At 41.4% G+C, this 21423-nt stretch overlaps 1 protein-coding gene across 1 annotated transcript; it reads right to left on the bottom strand.

Annotated features, from left to right (window-relative positions):
* Positions 1 to 249: 249 nt before the first annotated feature.
* PWP1 (PWP1 homolog, endonuclein) lies at positions 250 to 17999 on the bottom strand. The gene is made up of 15 exons (XM_066183993.1): positions 17874 to 17999; positions 17734 to 17792; positions 15413 to 15570; positions 14878 to 14963; positions 13276 to 13372; positions 11649 to 11759; positions 10759 to 10889; positions 10125 to 10195; positions 7873 to 7969; positions 6880 to 6941; positions 5032 to 5143; positions 3654 to 3744; positions 3159 to 3280; positions 2610 to 2715; positions 250 to 1891 (listed from the first exon to the last, which is right to left on the bottom strand). The coding sequence occupies exons 1-15, from the start codon at positions 17937 to 17939 to the stop codon at positions 1776 to 1778; spliced, it is 1485 nt and encodes a 494-aa protein (XP_066040090.1). The 5' UTR covers positions 17940 to 17999; the 3' UTR covers positions 250 to 1775.
* Positions 18000 to 21423: the final 3424 nt, after the last annotated feature.

Genomic DNA, 21423 nt, shown 5'->3' with positions numbered 1-21423 from the left:
AACAGCCCAAGCTTAGCTGTACCTCTCCCTGTACACTGTAGTTCTTAGAGAGCTCTGAGGGTTCTTAAAACCTGAAAACACTTGCCTCAGATCAGTATGTGACCAAAAAGCTCCAGAGACAGGTGCTAGGATCTTGGTAAGTCCAAAGATGTGTTGCTTCCAGTAATGCAATTTCTTCCAAAAACAAAAGAGAGTTAGTGCCACTCATATTAGTAGGCATAGAGGTAAGAGAAATCACCCTCAAACATCTTAACACAAAGCATTTATTTAAAATCAAAGCTTTGAAAAACTTGGAAGTTTTCAATGGAGAGAAGTTGGACAGAGGTGGTTCTGGTACTGACACCTCCCTAAGCTTTACAAAAACAGTTATTTATTGTCCACACATCATTCACTACTGCTTGGCAGAGACAGGATGGAGGCAGGAATCCCAACACAGCCAGAGTAGTCTTGGTTCCTGCAAAGCCATGCTAAACACCTTCACCAGACTAGAAACAGCTGAAGTAGTTTTAGAAGCAGCCAACTATCTCAAGGGATAGGAAGGAAAATTACATACCTGCCTTTTCCCCAGCTGCAGTTTGTAGGGACTCAATTTACCTGCTTTACCTCACCAGAATGAACTACAGTGAGTTAGGGTGGAAAGCAGTGGGAAGAGCCTGGCAGCTCTATGTACGATCCTGCAGCTGCTTTGGCATCAGTGGATTTAAAACCCAGGTCGTTTCTGCAGCAGGAACACTCTACAGGCACCTTTAGTGTATGCAAAGGACAAGTATTCAATGGAGGGTAAGAGTATGAATTAAGTTCCTGAGGAAAGCACCTGGGTGTTACATTATAAATGCAAGGAAATCCTTTGAGTCACATCCCTTGATTAGGTTCCTGATCCTGCAAACAAGGGGCTTAAGTTGGTGGTTAAAGTGACACCTAAAACTTTCCTCTGTGCCTTCAGGTGTCAGGTGTCTGCCTGGGCGGAGTTAAGAAAACAGCTTTTCACCAGTAACAGTGACCAGCTGGGATCCAAACCCTCACTTGGTGTCCTGACAGCCTCTCATCCTCCTTGAGTAGCAGCTCCTTACTTCAGTTCAAATTCTCTTGAAATACATCTGGAGTGTGAAGAAAAACCCAATACTATGTGCAGCATCACTAAACTTAGGTGCTGTGGAACCTGGAAAAAGAAACCGCCAGTTTTGGTGGGATAGAGCTGGGTTATTTTTGGTTTGATACTGGTGATAACAGGATTCTGTTTGGAGACTCCAATTTATTGCCTGAGAATACTCCTAAAATCTAAAAAGTTACATGGAAGATCTAAAATCTGTAAATCTAGCCTCAAATTAAGGATAAATTATCTATTTACACTTGTAATTTAATTCAATTAATCTTTTGTTTATTTATTACACAACTGTTGTGTGAAATATTTTTCCTTACGCCCTTAGAAGGTAGAAGATAAAACTGTCTTTGCAATATTCGACAAATTTCTGGAGTCACAGAATATTTTTCTAGTGACTGTTCCACTTTCTGTATCAGCTTTATATATGGTAGCCCCTGTTTCACGGATGATTATCTCAGGCTAAAGCGAGTGATTCAATCTTTCAGAGCTGGTAATAGAGGCAGGAGCTTAGAGCTTAACCACACCAACATCTTTCTTTGTCTGAGATGAAGAAGCCTGCAGATTGCAAGACACCCGGAGTCATGTCCACGAACTCTCACCAAGCAGGGGCATTTGCAGAATACACATTAGTTGTAGTCCCATTGATTATTTTGATTTTTTGATCTTTGGTCCATCATGATTCCATTGCTGTCTCCAAATCGTTGCTGCTTCTGCTGGCCATGGAGCTGGAAGCCGCAGAGTTGGCACTAGCCAGGATGAGCCTCTCTCTGTTTCCAAAAACTTCATTCACTGCAATACAAACAGGGAATTGCTTATATGTTACTTTCCCAGAGGAAAGAGGAGTAGAGCAGGGACAGCCTGGTGAGCACCATGGAATGGACATCCTAACCTGTTTCAAAGCTCTTCCCCTTACCCCAAGTACAGAGTTGAAGCTAAAGGTCAGACCAATTGCCTGCATATGATACTTCAATTACAAGTCCTGTTATTTTTCCTCCAGAGCATCTAGACATTTCCTCTGCATGATTCCTGTACCTAAGTACTGTAAAACTGATGAGGTTTGAAGAGCACATCATTAAGTTTCAATAATTTATTTCTGGTTTTAGTCTCTGGTTCCCAAAAGGCTCTTAAAAGCCTTCTCCAAAAAAAATCATGCTGTTTAGTTACACATAGCTGCAACTGATCAAAATTGGTCCTCACTTTTCTTTCTCTACTTATCGAAGTACTCAAAAAATGTGATACCAAATCACATCAGGAACATGAGGAAAAAAACATAGGTATTATAAGGTATTACACTTCAGCTGCAAGAAAATAAATCATGTCAAGCAGTTCTCCAATTTAGAAAAAACCACATATTTTGGAAGCTGAAAATGTGACCATACATGCAGTATTGGTGTATTTTAAAATACTGAACTATGGTTTTCTGTCATAGTCACAATCCATTACTGAATACAAATAGACCCTGAAAGCAAGGGGAGAACCACAACATTCAAAGAAATGAGAACACTACCTGCAGAGATCTTGCTTATATCCCAAACGCGTAGCCCTTCCCGCTCTCCTCCAAAGGCAAAGACAAATGGCAAGTCAGGGCAGCAGGCTGCACAAAACAGAACTCCCTGGCAGGGTGGGAGAAAAGAGAATTTTTATTTTAATCTTAAAATGAATTTGTCATCTGAAAATACTTTCACCAAGCAAGTTTTAACAAATGTAATTAAGTTTCTGAAACTTCTTTTGTAAAGACGTAACTACTTTTGTAAAGTCAAGAGCTGTTAATTATAAACAGTTAATCACATCTTTGTCTCGAATGTAGCACATGCAAGCTGGAGCACCCATAGTTCTACTCAGAACATTGTATCTGGAATTTGGGTGTGAGGCTTTGAAGCAGTTTGCCAATTCCATGTGGAATACTGCACTGTGATGAGAATGATTTACCCAGAATGTGTCACTTATTTTTTTCCCTATGAGACCATAAAAACAAGATTCAAACTAGACAGAAAAAGAATAACCAGACAGTTTATATATAAAACTTTGTAGAATCAAGAAATAAATATTACTATACCATTTTCATATCCCTGGAATGGACTAAACTTGGTCTGTCTCCCAAGATATCCCAAATTTTCATGTATTTGTCAGCAGATGATGTCACAAGGCACCCTTTGATCTGACTGCTTAGTTGTAGCCCTGGAGGATGAAGAGTGCAGCAGTGTGACAGCAGCAGGCAATCCCCATTTCAGAGATGAGGATACATTTTGAAGTGAAGACACGAGAACAACCCCAATATTCTCCTCACACTAAACTCCATTTCAGAACAAAGGATTAATGCCGCCACTGGTCCCTGTAGTGAGAGCCAAGGGAACCATGCAGGCCTATTTTGCCTCCCAATCCCCCTCAGCAGAGATTTGTTTCACACAGCAGCTACCATGATCAGCATGCACAACTTATTTGTTAAACAAGGAATCACTACCACCTCAGTGCTACGGATTACAGGCATCTTTCAGATGTGCCTTGCCCACTTGGAACAAACAGGACACAAAAGGACACACAGGCAATTTACCTGACACCTCTTCATTGTGAGCTTTCAGGGTAAACAGGGGCTTATCAGTGCGAGCATCCAGACAGTACACGAAGCCATCGTCTGTGCTTGCCTAAGGAAAGCACAGCATTTGAAAAACAAACAGCCACAAAAACCTCCAGCGAAATAACAGCCACCCTCTGGCAAACCCCTCAGATCTGAGGCAGACACTACTTCAACCTACGACATGTTACACTGTTCCCAGGCTGACACTCCCAAAGTCAGGCTCCACCCAGCTGGTGCCCGAGCTATTCTACAAACCTCAATTATGCTGCACTGATGACATGAAGTCTTAATCCCAGGCAAATTTCTTTATGTGTATTTTGAAGAGAGTTGCCCCACTAAGTCTGACCCTCAGGTCAGGCAATGAAATGCAGAGCCTTCAGCCTCTTGACTGTCAGTTCAAAGCTTTCAGAGCCATCAGTAGCTGCACAGTAGTCCTGTGCAAAACTAAGTGTGATTACACCAGGAGACATCCACATCATAAACCCAACCGAGCTGAGCAGCCACTTCTGTTGGCTGTATACACAAAGCAACAGAGAACTAGACAGCCACTGAGATAATAGCGAAGATTTGTTTTAAAATTCTGTTGCAAAGTTTTATTGTAAAAAACTCAACCAAGATATTTTTCCCTTATACTCTAGGTACTTTTTCCCAGGTAATAAGCAATAGAACAACAGAAAATGGCCTGAAGTTGCACCAGGGTTTAGACTGGACATCAGTCAAAGTGTCTTTACTGAAAGGGAGGTCAAGCACTGGCACAGGCTGTCCAGGGAAGAGGTGGAATCCCCACCCCTGTAGGTATTTAAAAGCCATGCCGATGAGGAACTTATGGACATCTAGTGGCGGACTTGGCAGTGCTGGGTTAACCTTTAGGCTGGATCTCAGAGGACTTTTCCAACCTGAAGGAGTGGATCACTCCATACCAGCCAGGAGGACAGTGCCCTCTAGCGCTGACTTGAAACACTGATTTAATATTCAGGATCTCAGTTCTAATTAGCTATTTCTCAGCTGCAATTGCTTCATTGCGTGAAACAACAGCAACTGTGCAAAGGAAAACATATCTCAGCCACTGAACACTGCAACGACGTGACCAAGATTGTCATCTCTGGAGTGAAAAGCACCAGAATCTATAGCTTTTCTACTGTCACAGTGAAGATACCAAGTAAGTAGTTTGTCTAGAGATACTCACTGAAAAAACTACCTAAAAACATCCTCCCCCAGACTGCATTTTTATAATAAGCAGCACAAACTATCCAAATGTCCACTGGCTCTGTTCTGATTCAGAAACATAATTAACACTAAATACAGGTTAAATGACATGGCAACAACCAAGGAGAACAGAAAAGCATGTACTCACCAAGAAATGGCAAGGTGAAAAATGATTCCAAATGACTCTCTCAACCTGACCACTAAACCGCCACACTCGATGGCTGTCCTGGGGGTTTCTGCAGTCGTACAGCACTGCTGATCTAGGGGACAAAGGGACGGGAAATAAAATTAAAAAAAATCAGGGCAGAACACTTTATGGCATAGTTTGCTTTCCCACTGACATTTACAGAAGCTCCATGTAAACTATAATTAAAAAATTAAATGGAAACAACTTTACTACTTAGTCTTCTAATTCAGCAACAGATTAAAATCTTGCAGATAAGCATGACATTTTTCCATGTGCTTCAAAGTTTCATCTTGGTTACCAACAGCCGCTCTATTGAAACTAAGCAGAGCTTGAATTTGCTCAATACGTAAGATACTTATCACATAGCAGACCATAATTATGCAAATATTTCACTTAATTACGAACAGACTTCAGTAAAGTCAAGTAATGATGCACTAATTAGAAGATCATTTTGTCATACATATGCATAATTTTCAAATATGCTTAATAAAAAAAAATTCTAAAAAAGCAACAATCTTAACAAATAATTAGAGAAACACTACTCCACGAAGGAGAAAGAGTGGATGGCAGTTAGTGGGTCCTCTGGGATTCTTTACAGACACGTGCTCAGCTGTGTGGCTGCAGAATCCGTCCCAGCTCAAAAAGCTCCTGGGTGCAAATGCAACAGAGGAGCAGTCATGTCACTCCAGCATCACCTCACCACTGTCAACATCCTCAGTGTAACCTACTCCCACTCTATTATATAATTAAAGAAGTGTGATGTGGGTCTCCCAGGTCTTTTACCAGGAATTTTACACACAAACGTTTCTTTTTTCAGGCTATGAAGGCATCTCCCAACGCTCACTGCATTGCCTGTGGTCCTGCAAGGCTTTGCAAGAAAAATCCACAAGGGCACTCTGTTAGTTTATGGATAGCACAGTGGTTTAGAGGTGTCCATGGTACCAAAGGAGCAGCTAAAAAGGAATCAGCACCTGGTCACTGCTTGGACTTAATGCTTCCTTTTATCAAAGGAAGTCGAGAGGGAGGAAAAAGACGGAAGCAGCTTCCTAACAACAGTAAAAGGTCCTCCTCCAATACTTCAGCAGATGCAGCAAGAGCATAACAGAAGCCAGAGAACTCAAAGGCTTGGCTAAAGGTTGGCAAGTCTATAAAATATTTCAACATAAGGACAAAGTCTTAAAAACTGAATTAAAAAATCAATGGAAGAAAATCATTGTAATAAAACAAAATTTACCCCATTGAGATGGGAGAACAGAGAGGGAGTTTTTGGCTGGCAGGACTTACAAGAACTGCCATCTACAAAGTAGTCCAAGTGTGCAGACACAAACCATTTCCCAGCATCTCCAGGCTGCAATCACAGGAGACAGCCCATTACACTTCAGCTGTGCCTATAGAGGCTGGAGGGAGAGAACTGGGATTTTAAAGTCCCTTGTGCCTCCACCCTGGCCTTACTGGCTGGGAAACACTGGGCAAAGGTGTTCCTTTGTTCCAAGGAATGAAAAGTGACACGTTCCCAATGAAGGAAATGCCATTAGGCCAAAGTAAGAAATAAATTTGGTTTGGAGCAGGCAGACACCTGGCACAGAAAATGTCAGTCCAGATGGTTAAAGCACTTGCTACCCCTGAAAAAGAGGTAAGGAAACTACACCCTGGCCATATGCAAACGTGGCTTCCTTGCTGGAAAAAAACAACAGCATTACTCAAATTGGCACAGTTATAAAAAAAAAAAAAAAGAAAGAAAACACAAGGCTTAACTGAAAAGGAAACCCCTCCCCAGGTGCAACATGTGAAAACATTACCCTGACATACTTATCAAATGATCCAGAAACGAGGGTCTGAGTTTCAAAAGGATGAAACTGCAATGTCTGGACCTAGATAATGGAAGATATTATGTAACACACATACACAGGAACTTTCTTGGAAGGAAGCACATCCATCCCAACCCCAAGCCAGCACACAGTCCTCCCAAAACTCCCTCCTATTAGGCTTCTTGATCCTCATATTGCTCAAAAACAGTGCAAGAGATGCACGTTATTTCAAATACCCCCACCTAGTGAAAACAAGATATTTTCCAATATTGAACAGAACCCCATGCCCCCCTTCTGCCCTAGATATTAATTTAAAAAAAAAAAACCAAAACAAAACAAAAAACAAACAAACAAAAAACAACAACAACAAAAAAAAAACACAACAAAAAAAACCCCTAGAGGTAAAAGAGTATCTGCTTCCAGTTTGGGGGGAACAAAGCAGATGTTAACAAAAAATGAAAATCAGGAGTTGGTCAAGGGCAGTGACTTTGTTAGCAGCAAAATAAGGTTACAGCTATTAATAACCAGCTGTTACATTTTAATTACTATGAGATTAATTCATTTCTGAAGTACCCATCACTATGGTATTTTAGTATCATTTATTTTAAACCTTTTCACCTAGAACAAACTGTAACTGACAGTCATTGTTCCCTTAAGAGAGTTACAGTTTGACCTATGTTCAGACATCTATTTTTGTAGCCTATACCAGCACTACTATATTCCCCACCATTAGGGCCAATACACAAAAGATATTTTAAAAACTGTTACAAATCTTTACTAACTTTCTAAAAGTTAGGTTAAATAACATTTTAAAAAGCAAATAGAGTGCTGTTTGCAAAAGTAACTAATTAATAAATTTAAACAACTCTGCACAGATGTCAGAATATTAGAGAATTGTTGTTTTGAGGGTTCACTAACAAGTAGTTAATGAAAAACTGCAGTCATATTTTTCTCTGTATTCTACAGTGGAAAAAATACAGCAATTATTCCATACCTTGTCTGTATGTAGTGTCAGGCTGGCTGCTGGCTTACCCACAGCCATGTCCCACAAAATCACTGTGTTGTCAGCAGAGGCACTTGCTAAAACATTCCTGATAACGGATAAAAAATCAGTTTTAAAACTTTTTATACAGATAGAAACAAATAATGGTCAAAACCCCAAAAGACACACAGACCCCGATTCTGAGAACAAGGACATTGTGGTCAATAGATTATTTCTCTCAAGTCTGAGGGCTAACTCCCTGAAGGCAATTCTAAGTTATAAGTAAAGATTATAAATAGGCTATATTACATTACATTAGTACAACACTTATAACAATGACAGTTCTGCTTCTATTTCCCCTGACATTACTTACAATACCATTTACTCAAAGATTTCTCGAACAAAACAAAGTAATAAGGGTTTCGAAGCACATTCATTCCTTTGACATTGAATAGTATTTTAAACATTACTTATGCTACTTCATTGTGTTTGCATATGCATGCAGCCAAGAGCCTGCCAAACCTGTTTGTGAAATATTTTGCTCTCTAATATCTGTTTATACACCTACTGAAGACATAACACTCTACCCTTTGTAGACTGCTGAAAGTAACCACTAAAATTTCAGTTAGTTTACAGACCCCACATTTCAACTTAAATTTGACCAACTGTGTTAAGAGCAATAAACACACCTTAAAAGTTTGATCAGAAAAAACAAATCAGAACATCCCCAAATGCCTGTCAAACACACACTACAAGTCCTATAACTGCTTCATTGCTCTTAAAATCAGATTTATTACCTCACCATGTTGTTTCTGATTGAAACTGCTCCCCCTCCCCTTTTTATATTAACCAAGTGCTTCTGACTGAAAGAAACATTTGGTTCGTCAAAGAAACATATCCATTCTGTTTTGCCTAGCAAGGTTACAAGGAGAAGTTAAGAAAATGCATAGTGAAGGCTGTAAGAACATTTTACAATAACACCACTATGACCTACAGGCAGAAAGCTATTTGTAGAGCTGTCACAACATGCCTTGCTTTAAAGAAAGAAACAACAGTAAAATATTTTATATATAAGCTGCTCCAAGGAGTTCCTTGTTTTGTCCATAAGCTGCCCACTTCAGGGCTGGTTTTATTTCCTGAAAGACCAACGAGAATTAATGAATTTGTAACTCTGCACATTACAGAATTACGCACTTCAGACTTAACTACTGAAGCCATCATTTTTTTTATCCTTGTCTATAGTATCACCAGACCATTCCTAAGTAAATGAAAGCTCCTCTTTTTTAGATGGACTGGTCATTGTCACACTCTGTGCATATGTGTGTAGTTTAAGAACAACAGACTGTAAATTAAGAGTGCAATTTATATACATTTACTGAGGTCTGTGTGGGTGTTTTCTTCATCAGTATCTAGACAAGAAAGCAGTAAAACTGAAGGCTCACACCTGCTCATCAGAATATGCAGAATTGTCTGTGTACATCTTCAAAGGCAAAGGCATTTATGACAGCAGAAAAATAAAATTTAAAAAATAAATCAGCCTGCATCTGACTGAAGCAGTTTCAAGACCCCCGCTAAGGATCCTCTGACAGATGAACTGATAACAACCACCTAAGTGATAAAAAACCAGCAGCATCTTTACTTCAGTCAGCACATTGTCCTTGACCTCTGCCCCAAGATGGGCCAGCTTTGTGTTGCTTCAATAGCAGCACTTCATTTCTAGTTCATTCTCAAGCAACAGGGAATTTTTCTCTGCCTAGAGGCCAGAGACATTTAGGGCTATAACTGAGCTATTAGGGCTTTTACACTCTCTTTCCTGTTCACAGCTTTGGGGCAAAAGCCAGAAGGAAAAAAAAACAAAAACAACACAAAAACAGAATAGCAAGGACTTTCTTCTATAAATCTACTTGTCTCTGTTGAAATGGTGGTTTAGGCCACTGGCAGATCAGCATAGCTCATGCAGCCCTTCTGCTTCTCCAGTCTGAACAAGAGAAATGTAGACAATTTACCAAATGGCTCACACCCACCTTTGCCCTGCCTTCATCTGGACAACCTGCAAATCAAAAGTGACCTGCAGTAATGTACAAGTATTAAAAAAAAAAATTAAAAATCAATAGCTCTAGTTAAAAGAAAAAAGTCAGGAGTGTATTTTTAAGAATGTGTTCATTTTAGCAGTGCTTTCAAGGTTTTAGATTTTGTGTGAAAACTGTATGCCTAATTAAGACTGCAATTTTCTAACATCCATTGTTATTCAAGGATTCTTTTACCTGCTTTGTTTATTCCATGAAAGATCAAGCACAGCATCAGTATGTCCTTCCACAGTCCCTTCTGATAAACTCTGTGTACACACAACATAAACAGACTTTCGAAAATTACAGCTTCAATGCAAATCAAGCATTACTCCACATCAGTACGAATTTCCTAAAGCCTCCACAAACAACTTCATATTAAATTACACTCACTTGCTGCAACACAGCTTTTGAGAGAACTGTCTCTGCACCACCTGCACCCTGCCTCCCACCCCAGATCACAGATTGCTCCAACTGCTGCTTTACAGAACTGGTTACTCCCTTCAGGCTAGTTAAAGAAACCTCATTATTTCCAGCTAATGTGCAAGTTCTTCAGCTTTTTTCTAAACACTTCTGGCAGTTCCCTCTCTCTCCTCCCAATTATCTGAGCTTTGGGCCCTTGCAACTGCCAGCTCCTGCAACTTCTAATTTTAAACAGTCAAGATTCAAAGTTTACTGGGACACCACCCCATTCCTGTTCTGCTCTTAACTCCAGGTTTTAGTTATTTAGAGAAAAATTAGCATTTCAAATACTGAAAAAGAGAAAAAGAAGGCATTATCCCTGCTCTAAATTTCCTCCACCCAACCAGGTAAACCATTCTGCAACGCTTACTTTCTTTCCTTTCTTTTTCTTCTTTTTCTCTTTCTTGCCTCCAAGAGAAAAGACTGGTTCCAAGGATTCTACTACATCAAGGTCCCAAATGTCAATGACTGGGGTCATGTTACCCACTGCAACATAATTTCCTACAAACAAAAAAACAAATGCAACCACATTTATTTAGCTATGAAACAGTGCATTTGGCAATCCAGCTGTTCCTTATTTCTTTAGTTAAGTAAAACTTATGTGCCACAATCTTCTATTTGAACATATTTATGTTTATAACTGGCATGGAACAATTTAAAAATATCGGCTGATAGCAGATGTTGCCAGAAAAAAAATTACTGGGTCTCCTTCCCTTTCAGTACAAGTAACTGTTCAAACAAGCTGTATAAAGTTGCATGTTTTGTTTGTTTTTTAAAGAAAAAACAAACCAAAACTAAACCACATCCTCTGTACAATGGAAGAAAAAAATCTGTGAAACACAAGAAAAAAGGTTAATAAATACATAAATACAAAACAAATATATACATTTTGCTGTGTTTCACATTTAATTAACTGCCTTGGACATAAAGAGATTGAACAAAAGCAACCTTTAATTTGCAAACAGAAAATAAAGCAGATTTTAGAGATTGCTCTGGTCTGCTGACAATAACTTGCTTATAATAAAATCAGTATTTTAGTAAAACCATTTGTTACAGCAGCATCACTAAGATGACTGTATCACCAAGGAAAAATACCTGATATTCACATCTTGGTTATCTCAAGTCAATATTATCTTGATATTAACATTGATTTTATTCCTTTGTACTGCAGGAAGAAATTATTTAGTGACAACATTACATTTACATGCCTTTCAAGCAAAAATTCTTAACTGGACTCTGACAGTACCCTGTGTAATTTACCTGTTGATTCATCTGGGTTAGGATCAAAATTCAACCACTCCAGACTCAGAGGGTAAGCAGGCAAGATAATGTCATGATGTACATAAAATGAGTCCTCTTCATGATTATAAACTGAAAAATAATTAAAGTTAGGCAATACATCAGCAAAGAGGGAAAGCAAACAACCATGAACAGGTCACTTCTACAAAAGGCAGTTGTGGCAAAAACTAAATTCTCAAGGAGATCTAGAAGGTAAATTCACAGAATCTTCAGAGTTTTACTGTAGAGGCCAGATCCTCTACCAATGTTGTACTTCACAGAATTACACAAAAGAAACATTCTCCTGTGTACTTTAGATAAAGAAGTGACAAGTTCAGTCAAGGTTCGATACTTTTACCTTGTTTGTAAAACCTCTTCATAATTCATGCTCCATATCCAGCACTTTCTACATCAAGACAGATTCATTTTACAGGACTAGCAATTAAAAAAAATTGTTCCAAATGAGGTTGAAAGAGAAATGAAGGTAAAAAGACAAACCAGAGGAAGATGAACATGAGAGAAGGACAGAAGACCATTAGCAGATGGCAACTGAGATACAGGAAAGGTTTTGCTAAAGCAGGCATATACTAAACACAAATTTCCTGTAGCCAGCTATTTTTCTCCTTATAAAATAACTTACCAACTGGACAGCATACAAAACCCATTAATTATTTTAATAACGTCTCATCACACACACAAAATAGCTTTTAACTACATGTGACAGATATTAACTGAAGTCTCCAGTTAACTAAGTAACCTTAGTAGTCAGCTAAGACAAGGTTACCCAACTATTAGAAACTGCAGAAGCCTTTGCTATTGTTTTTTAAGTTAATATTGGATATAAGCTTACAGTTGATAAAATTTGTAAACACCTCCAGACACAGAAAATGCCACATGCTGGTATCTGAGGAGATGCTTTCACACATTTTGGTCATGTTGGTTGCTTAAAATGAAATACTTTGCCTACAGAAACATGGAGCACAAGCAGCCAGAAACATTCCCAGAAAGAACCACAGTAAGCAAAGAGAGTAATTTCAGCACATTCAGTAGTATTCACTGGCTGCAACAGAAAAATCTTTTACACAGCAAAATTAAACCTATTTCTAGAACAAGCAGTATTCAGGCCCTGTTAAGGATTATCTCTTCTAAACCATCATGATAAAGCTACTGGTTCTTTTAATCCCAGCAGTGGAAAGCCCACTTAAAGAAGCAAAGAGAAAGCTAAAGAAAACAAAACAAAACAACAAACCACTAGAGGATGCTTGCAGGATATGCAAAGTAAGACTGGAATGAAGGGCATATGTTCAGAAAATAAAAATGCCACAGTATGCTTCCTAAAAGTTTTAAGAAATGAAATAAGGAAAGAAATTGCTATACAGCCTGAAAGAGGCAAGCTATCCTTAAATAACAACAATTCCGCGCAAAATACTCTAGTCCTGAAAAAGTGCTGCTAAAGCACTGTGACTTGGAAAAGGACAAAACACAAGGAAGAAGGGGAGAAAAATCCTTCCCAAAAGCAACCCACTCCCTCTTCAACACAGCCACACGGCACATGCTAGGCAAGACATTCCCTATGTTCACTGCAAAGAACAAACCGTATTTTACTCACCATGGACCTCCAAGCTACAGCAGTCTTTATCAACTCTGCCACAAAGGACAAGATTGTCACTGGGTTTAATCAGAAAGTCTTCCTGTTCATATTGCTCCTAAACAGCCAAAAGGAGAGGACAAGGGGCATTGAGCAAAGCACATGAAAGCATCAAACCACACATTTTCAAAACTGTTATAAAAAACCCCCCGTTTCTGCTTGGTGATACAGCCATAACTGAAAATACTCAAAATCCAACACCCTAACGCCCACCCACCTGAAACCAGGTAATGGTGCTAAACAGAGAAAAGCTAGAACCAGACCCAGTCCTGGGGAGAGTGAATAGTCATTAAATTAGATTGAAGGACTTTTATGTGAACCTAGGTGGGTTTGTAGAGGTGTTTAATTACCAAATATAAAACCGTATTTCAAGGCTATCCTGATGCAGCTGATTGTTGAGAAGAAAATCACACCCAGGAGTCCACAAACAAAGGTCATTTCCCTTGTGCTCCTGTGCCTTGACCACTTGTATTATACAACAGCATTTTGTCCAGTAATGATGCTGTGGCTGCTCCTCACATCCAGGAAATATTTCCCCTGTCTACTTCCTGGAAAATATCTCCCAAGAAGTACTGCCTGCAGCGCTACCAGGCATTCAGCTGTACCGGAAGAAATGTAACCTCTCATCTGATTTTCACTGTTACTGAGGAATGGGAGGAACTTGGGAATTTTTGTTGTGAAAAATTAAGAACTGTACAGATGTCAATAATCTTACAGAGTACCATCCTTCCCATTTTCAACACATACAAGACTTTTTGGACTTCTCACTGCAAGCTTTTAATTTATTTTTTTATTCAATTGAAGCATACTTCAATGTTTGAATTCTATCAAGTCCTGCAATTCTTTAAATTAACTTAAGGTTATACAATACTTAGTCTTCAACAGTTCCAGCAGTAAATACCAAATGACAACAGAAGATGCACACTGAAGAACTTTCAGAATCTGGGGAAAGAACTTAAGCATAGGAAGAAGAGCTTGAGAAAAAAGTGTTCATTTTCTGTAGATCTACAAACCCAGCTTCTGCAACTTCTGCAAAGATGTTTCCCATCTGACAGTGGAAACTCACACAGGCAGAACGAGCCAATGACCCAGTACTTTATACATAAATATATACGTATATATATACAGAACATTGATATATTTATATATCAGACACATTGCCTGAGTCCACCGCAGCCTGATTTCTTACACAAACTGGTGGAAGGTGCAAGAGTCTCGAGACCTGCGTAATTTTCTCATTTTGGTCACTAGTGGCCCAAGACTTGTTATTTCTCCAAGTGCTTTCTGGGTCCTAGTAGGCAGGTGAAAAACCACTCCACGTACAAAAGTGCAGAGTTTAAGTAAGGAGCCAGTTCACCTTAACCTCCTACTTAAATGCAAAAGGCACAGAAAGAAGGGACTGTACAAAGCAACCTTAAAAGAAAAGAGCACCGTCCAATCAAAAATCTGGCACACCTTTGAAAAAGGACTGCAAGCACTTACACGCCCCAAGGCAGAGTGGAAAATTTAACTGATTTTGAAGTATATGCTGCTGAAGATACTTAACATTCTTTAAGTACTCACAGTGGTTTTTAGAGTGATGTAAGGATCGTTTTCATTGCTCCCATATACTGCCAGAGTAGCCAAAGAGTCTTCAAGTTTTACATCACCTAGATGAGAATTTCAGAACACTTTTATACACATCTGTAACAGGCAGAGTTAGAAACTCCTGTAGCAATACCTGCATTACCTATACAGCAAAGTATCAGGAGTGGGCTAAATGAACTTCCAAGTTCCAAACATAAGCACCTCGGTAAGACAAACTGTTTGGTGCTTTCAGGGACTTCTGCTGCTCTGCTCCAGCACTACAGCAGCCAGAGTGACAGCCTTTCCAACATGCTCTTGGTCCTAGTGTCAGCGAAGGGCACACTGAACTGCTTCCCTCAGTAAATGGCTTCCCAAGATGGGACAAGCAAACCATTAAAACTGTGAATTCCTAGCATCTGAAACTTAACACAGTTAAGTTAGGATAGCCTTAGGATACTAAAGTCTTAAGCACAACAAGAGATGGAAAGGTTCTTCACTTACACTGCATATCTGACACACAAATTTTTCTTACCCGTGTATTCCTCTTTATCATAATTGTCCAAGTCATATTCATCCAGTTCATGATCAGACAGTTCCTCATTGTTTTGGGAAGACTTAGTGCTGCTGCCAGGCATGGATGCATTCGTGTCACCCGCTGTCTGGCCTTCATCACTGCCACCAGCACCATCACTGTGGAAAGATACACAGCCCTGAGAAACTGTGGCAGACACATGGAACACTTCCAGGGGGCTGCTGGAGAGATTTCAGCACACAGTCCCAGCTGCTCACATGGCTTTCAAGTCTTTATGCCAATAATTTTGAAATCCATTCACTCCTGCTAGAGCCTTTCCTCAAATACAAGGCATCTATAATTCTCAAGCTGTCAGAGAAAGTTCTTCCTTGAAAGTTTTCTTGACAAAAACATGGCATAAATTTTCCTCAACAAGGTAAACTGTGTGTCCAAGTCCCTTTCTCTTACACCTATTTGGTGGATACAATGCGCTTAACCTCATTTCTGTGTGTTCACATGTGTCCATGTCATTCCTTCCTTTCCTTTTCCCCCTCAGAGGAACAGTCATGTGTGAGAATTCCCACATTTTTTCAAGCTTTTAAACACCTCATTTCCTCATACTTCCCATACTTATGCGAAGTAAAATTAACACAGAATTCATAAAGTCACACTGTGGATTTTTCTTATGGGGTAAACTAGGCAACATCTAGAAAATTCAGAACTTTGTGGCATCACTTCTACGTGCAAGGAATTCAGGAGAAGGAAATGCACATTAAACACTGGCTGAGAAGAGAACAGACATCCAAGGTGTCCCAATGGAGCATGCTCCAAAGAAACTCATCCCTGCTCAACACACTGTATTTCTGTCCTTCTGCATGCAAAATTCCCAAGCAACAATGAGCCAAGGTGCTTCTCAGATACAGTTTCTAAATTAAATATCAGAAACCCCATTTTCCTAATTTGTTCAGTAAAATAAACACATCACATTAACAACATAGCTAGAGACAAGTAACAAGATAATTAAATAAATTAACTAAATCCGAGTTTGATTTGTGATCTTTTCACAGAGAAAAAAGTGAGGTGTTGCAAGAAATTCTACAAAGCACAACAAATTATAAATAGATCAGCTGCTTCAGATTGTCTTCATACTTCCATGCAGAAGTTTTACAGAATTCATAAAAGCCAGCACCACAAATCTTTCCATGCTTTTGAAATTGCCAAAGAAAGGAAATCACTCAGAAAACCAAAAGTTTACATACAGAAAGGGGAAACAAGTAAATCCAGAGAAAACAGGAACATTAATCAGTTAAGAAATTAACATGACATGAGAATCTTCCAAATGTTTTAAGATTATTTTGGAACCATTAAATAACCAAAACCAGCAAAACCAGAATAAAATACATCTTGGGATGTTACACTGTTCAACAGTCGTGTCACTGACGCATCCAACAGAAACGGGGTGGACAATATTCATCCAGCTGTAACAACTTTTTCTGCGACCTCTTGCATCTGTTCAGCCACACACACCATGGCACAGCCACACACCCTACACAGCTGAAACACTCAGAAGCCTAAACCTATGAAGGGATCTAACAAAAAATGGCGAGAAAATGCAGTAAGACCTCAACCCCCCGTATTTTCTAGACAACAGAGACTTCTCTTTCTTGTCTTCTATTGCGTTTCCTAAATACGTCACTTCTTATATCAGTTTTGCAAATACCTTTTTCTTAAAAGCAGAGCGACAAAACTCAACACAACTACATGACTAAGGGCTCTCAGGGCTGAGGGGAGAGTTGCGATGTCGCCAGTTTCACTGTGAACCATAAATACACCCCGAATGACGTTTTGTCTTTACCAAAGCACGAACACCACGTCACTCTGATCCCCACCGTGCCCTCCAGATCCAGACTGTCCCGTCACACCCTCGGCATCACTTTTCCCCAGTCAGTTCAGGAACTCCATCTCGGTTTGCCACATCTCCGAAGCACCCACAGCTATAGACCCAGCGCCTTAATGCTCGCTGTAGACGGGAACAGGAGCTCCAGAGAGCGCCAGGCGCCGCAGTGCCCGTCCATCCTGACAGCCCGCACGGCATCAGCGGGACCGCACGGGGACCAGCCGCGCTGCCACGTCCACGACGGCAGCAGCATCTCCTCCATCCGATGCTCCTCCGGAGCGCCGGCCCTCCCGGACGCCGGGCTGCCTGGGCACGGTGTCTCCAGGAGGAACCCGTGCTGGCTGCTGCCGCTCTCCGGCACGGCCCTGCAGCTCCCGGGCTGCGCTTTCCCCCTCCCCGGCCCTCTGAGCGGCCCGGCCGAGTCCCTCCCGCCGCCCCGGCTCACCCCAGCCTGTCCTGCGCCTCCTCGATGAGACCCTTCAGCTCCTCCTCGCTGAGCTGCACCTGCGGGGCGGACACAGAGGTGTGAGGGCGGCGGCGGGGGCAGGCGGGGGTCCCTCAGCGCGGTCCCCGCCCCGGCCCCACCTTGTCGGGCGTCTCCTTGGCCACGCCGCGCCGCACCCAGGCGGCGCAGGGCACGGGGCAGCTCATGGCGGCACCGCCACCGCCACACGTGCCGGCGGCCGGCGCGCCCCAGTGACGTCACGGGAGGAGGGGCCACCCACGACGGCGAGGACCGGGGGACGGAGACTTATGTGGCGTCATCTCCGCGCGCCGGGGCGCGGCCACGAGAGATGGGCGTGCCCTGAGGGGCGGGGCTAAGTGGGGCGGGGCCGAATAGGGCGGGGCGGAGGGCGGGGTCGGGCGCTGTCCCCTCACGGGGACACGGGCGCTGGGAGTGCCCCGTCGCTGGGATTTGGGCAGAATCTCGGGATCAGTTAAATTGGAATAAACCTTCTGAGATCACCGAGTCCAAGCTTCCAGTGCTCCGCTCCCCACACCGGGTCACGGCCTCCCTCACGCGGTGGGTGAGAACTGCCCCGCCGCTGAAAAATCCCGGCGGCAATCCACCGAAATTAGAAGTTAAGAAAGGCCTTTTTTTGTTATTGGTCCCTACATTTTATCCAAGGAAAAGAATCCAGTGCACAGAGTCAATGGCAACGGGGAGGTGCAGGGAGTTGAGGGTCTGCTGTCTCCACGGGAGCAGCTGCTTTCTGCTCTCCTACACGACCTAACTCATTAAATCAGAGGAAATGGATTAAATGCCAGATGGAATGTACAGGAAGGTACTCTCTTCCTAATATACAGAAATCATTGCTGGTCCCATCACTGGAATCTTAATTCAGTGCAAAGTACAGGGGTGGGAAGCTGAGGAAGGGGAACATTTCTCACCTCAGTAACCGAAATGCTTGGCAGATAAAATGGCTTCATTATTCCATCCACAACACCGCTCATTATTTTTTATCCCAATTCTTCTGTGGTTCTGGCATGAGAGAGAAATAAAAATCTACAAAATATTACTATCTCTTCACTTCCCCTTTCATTTCACCGATATGCCGTGTTTTGTCTTAATGTAGACATAAACATACCAAGGCAGAAGTTGGATCCTTCTAGCTCTTCCTTGTAGGAACCTGTCACATGGACATCCTAGTCCTACCTGTAATCCTGCGTTTTGGTGTGCTTGCCTTTTTGCTGGGCTGTATTTGCTTTGCTGGCCATCTTCTCTTAACAGTGTTCAAGAAACCCTTCTTGTCCTCCCATGCATGAATCGGCCACAGTTTGACCTTCAGTCTTCCTCCAGACTCTGAGGGAAGTTTTGTGAAACTGGCTGCTATTCTCAAAGGACAGGCAGAGGGGAGTGTTAGGCAGCCAAGAGTAAGAAAGCCAGGTTGCTTTCCCATGACTGTGGTTCCTGGATATTTAGGGGTATTTTGGGATATTTTTCAGATGTATACATTTACGGTGTGGAGGTTTGCACACTAAATGGAGCCAAACTTTTTTTTACTGAAGCCATACTCAGAGGGGGCACACAAGCTCTCCCATCTGTCCCACCATGTACATAATCAAAAGATAGCAGAGCACTGTGGGGAGTCTCAACAGCAGAAGTACCAAAGACAAGACAGCTGGAAAAGGAGGAAGAAAGGAAAATAGGTAGCAATTGTGCACGATGGATATTATAGCTTAGAGAACTGCAGTTAGTAGTAATGATTTTATTTCTGAGACTCAGTCCATAAATGTTGGGTGATTCCAATACCTCTCTCTGTCTTGCTGGGGATGTGCCACTGTTTGTTTTTGTTTGTTTGTTTGTTTGTTTGTTTTTCCAAAAGAAAGGCCATTCTGTTAAATATATTAGTGTTCCACAGTGCCTTGACAATCACAGAAATATGTCTGAAAGAGAGGTGCCCCAGGCAGGAAGCTTCTTGCAGATGGAAGCTGCACACCCACACCAAGGAATCCCCCAGAATGACTTATGGGACATTACACACCAATGAAAAATGGTCTTGGTATTCAGCGTCCAAAGATGGCTCAGCCACAGGGATGGGAAGATTAGCAAATAAAGCAGATGTTAATTTCTTCATTTGGATGGAATTCTGCAACCATTGGAGGGATTTTGGGACAAGCCCAAAGAGCTGTCCTAATTGGGAATGAGGCTGTACAGCTGACAGAAGTGTTTGAATCTTTGCTAGATGGGAAAAATGGCCATGAAGAAAGGTATGTGCAACATTTCTCAAATGGCTGTTCCAGGAAGGGTGTGAGGACTAAGCTCAGATCCTGTGGAAATAAAAGAATTGTCATCAGACATTTTCATGACACAGCCTGTTCTGGACTGGCCTTGGGCCTTTCCTAAAAATGATCGATCTCCTGAAAGGATTCAGCTCCACTCCCCTGACCCCAGTCAGAGGTCAGACACAGCAGTGCCTGAATCTCTTAGACCCATTTATTAACATCTGATGAGGAGAGCTGAGATTCTTTTTATCGCCATGAACATCCATAAAGGAAGGCAAGACTTGACAATAGCAATTTTCATTTTCAATTTAGTCACTGATTCTGGTGTCAGAAATTTCTGTCTGTCTGAAGTGAAAAGCACTAAAACATTGTCCCTGTTTCTGGATTGGTACTTGACCTATGCCCACTGCTTTTCACCCAAGGATGCAAGTGCTGGATGAAAGCAAACTTCTGTTCTGGAGTGGATATACCAGGTAAAGAAAAGGAATCAGTGTGGAAAAAAAAAAAAAATCAATGACTCCTTGAAAGGGAAGATTCAGCTTCTTTTTTAGGGGACATGTCAAGGTGCCCAGGGAGCACCCAGAGTATTCTTCTTCACATGAAGTCAGATGGAAAAGAGGAGAGCTGGTTGATGAAGTGATGTTGAAGTAGCTGGTTCCAGCAGGCTATCCAATAACTACTGGAAAACTTAAAGAGCTCCAATGTCCAAGACTCTGCTGAAACCTTAATATACCTTTGAGTCATGAGACTCTCAGAGATACTGTAAAACATCTCTAGCATACAGCTGAAAGGTACTACAAGGCCAGGAAAAGATTGATTGTGCAAATCATATAGGCTGTCGGCAAGAAAACAAAGGGGATTTTATGTGTTTTGGAGGTTATGCTGTAGGTTTACATCTGTGGTTAAGTTGACCTCTTCAGATGAAAAAAATGGAAATGTGATCAAAATACACTGGCATCTCAGATTATTATTTTTCTATTTTATCAAATGATCTGCAAAATACCAGTGTTGCAGTCCCAGGGATGCTAAGCGACTAAAAGCAGTCACATAATCAAGAAATCCTCTAACTTAGGAAAGAAAGAAAGGAGTACTTAAGAGTGACTTTGAAATGCCAGTGGTAGCCATCTAAGTCCTCAAGGTTACCTTTTGATTTTCTGTTTGCATTCCCTGTGTGTTTCTGTGAAGCCCCAGAGCATGAATAGTGGCAGGAAACCAAAGAACTATCAGCTCTCAGTAGGGCAGCATCTCATCAAGGGAAATGACATGCCCCGTTTGCACACTGCTGCATAGCCTGGGGGGAAGAACTCTTGAACTGATAGCTAGGCAGAAAGTTAAGTTTTCAGGTAGTTAAAACAAGGCTGCTTTGGTTTTCTTTCATCCAGGATCTCCTTAAGGAGTTCCCTGGGAG

The sequence above is a fragment of the Chamaea fasciata genome, unplaced genomic scaffold, assembly GCF_029207755.1.
Source record: "Chamaea fasciata isolate MVZ Bird 193981 ecotype frontalis unplaced genomic scaffold, bChaFas1.0.hap1 SCAF_5, whole genome shotgun sequence".
Lineage (NCBI taxonomy): Eukaryota > Metazoa > Chordata > Aves > Passeriformes > Sylviidae > Chamaea > Chamaea fasciata.
Note: the sequence above shows the minus strand (reverse complement) of the source record. Positions and strands in the feature narration are given on the sequence as shown.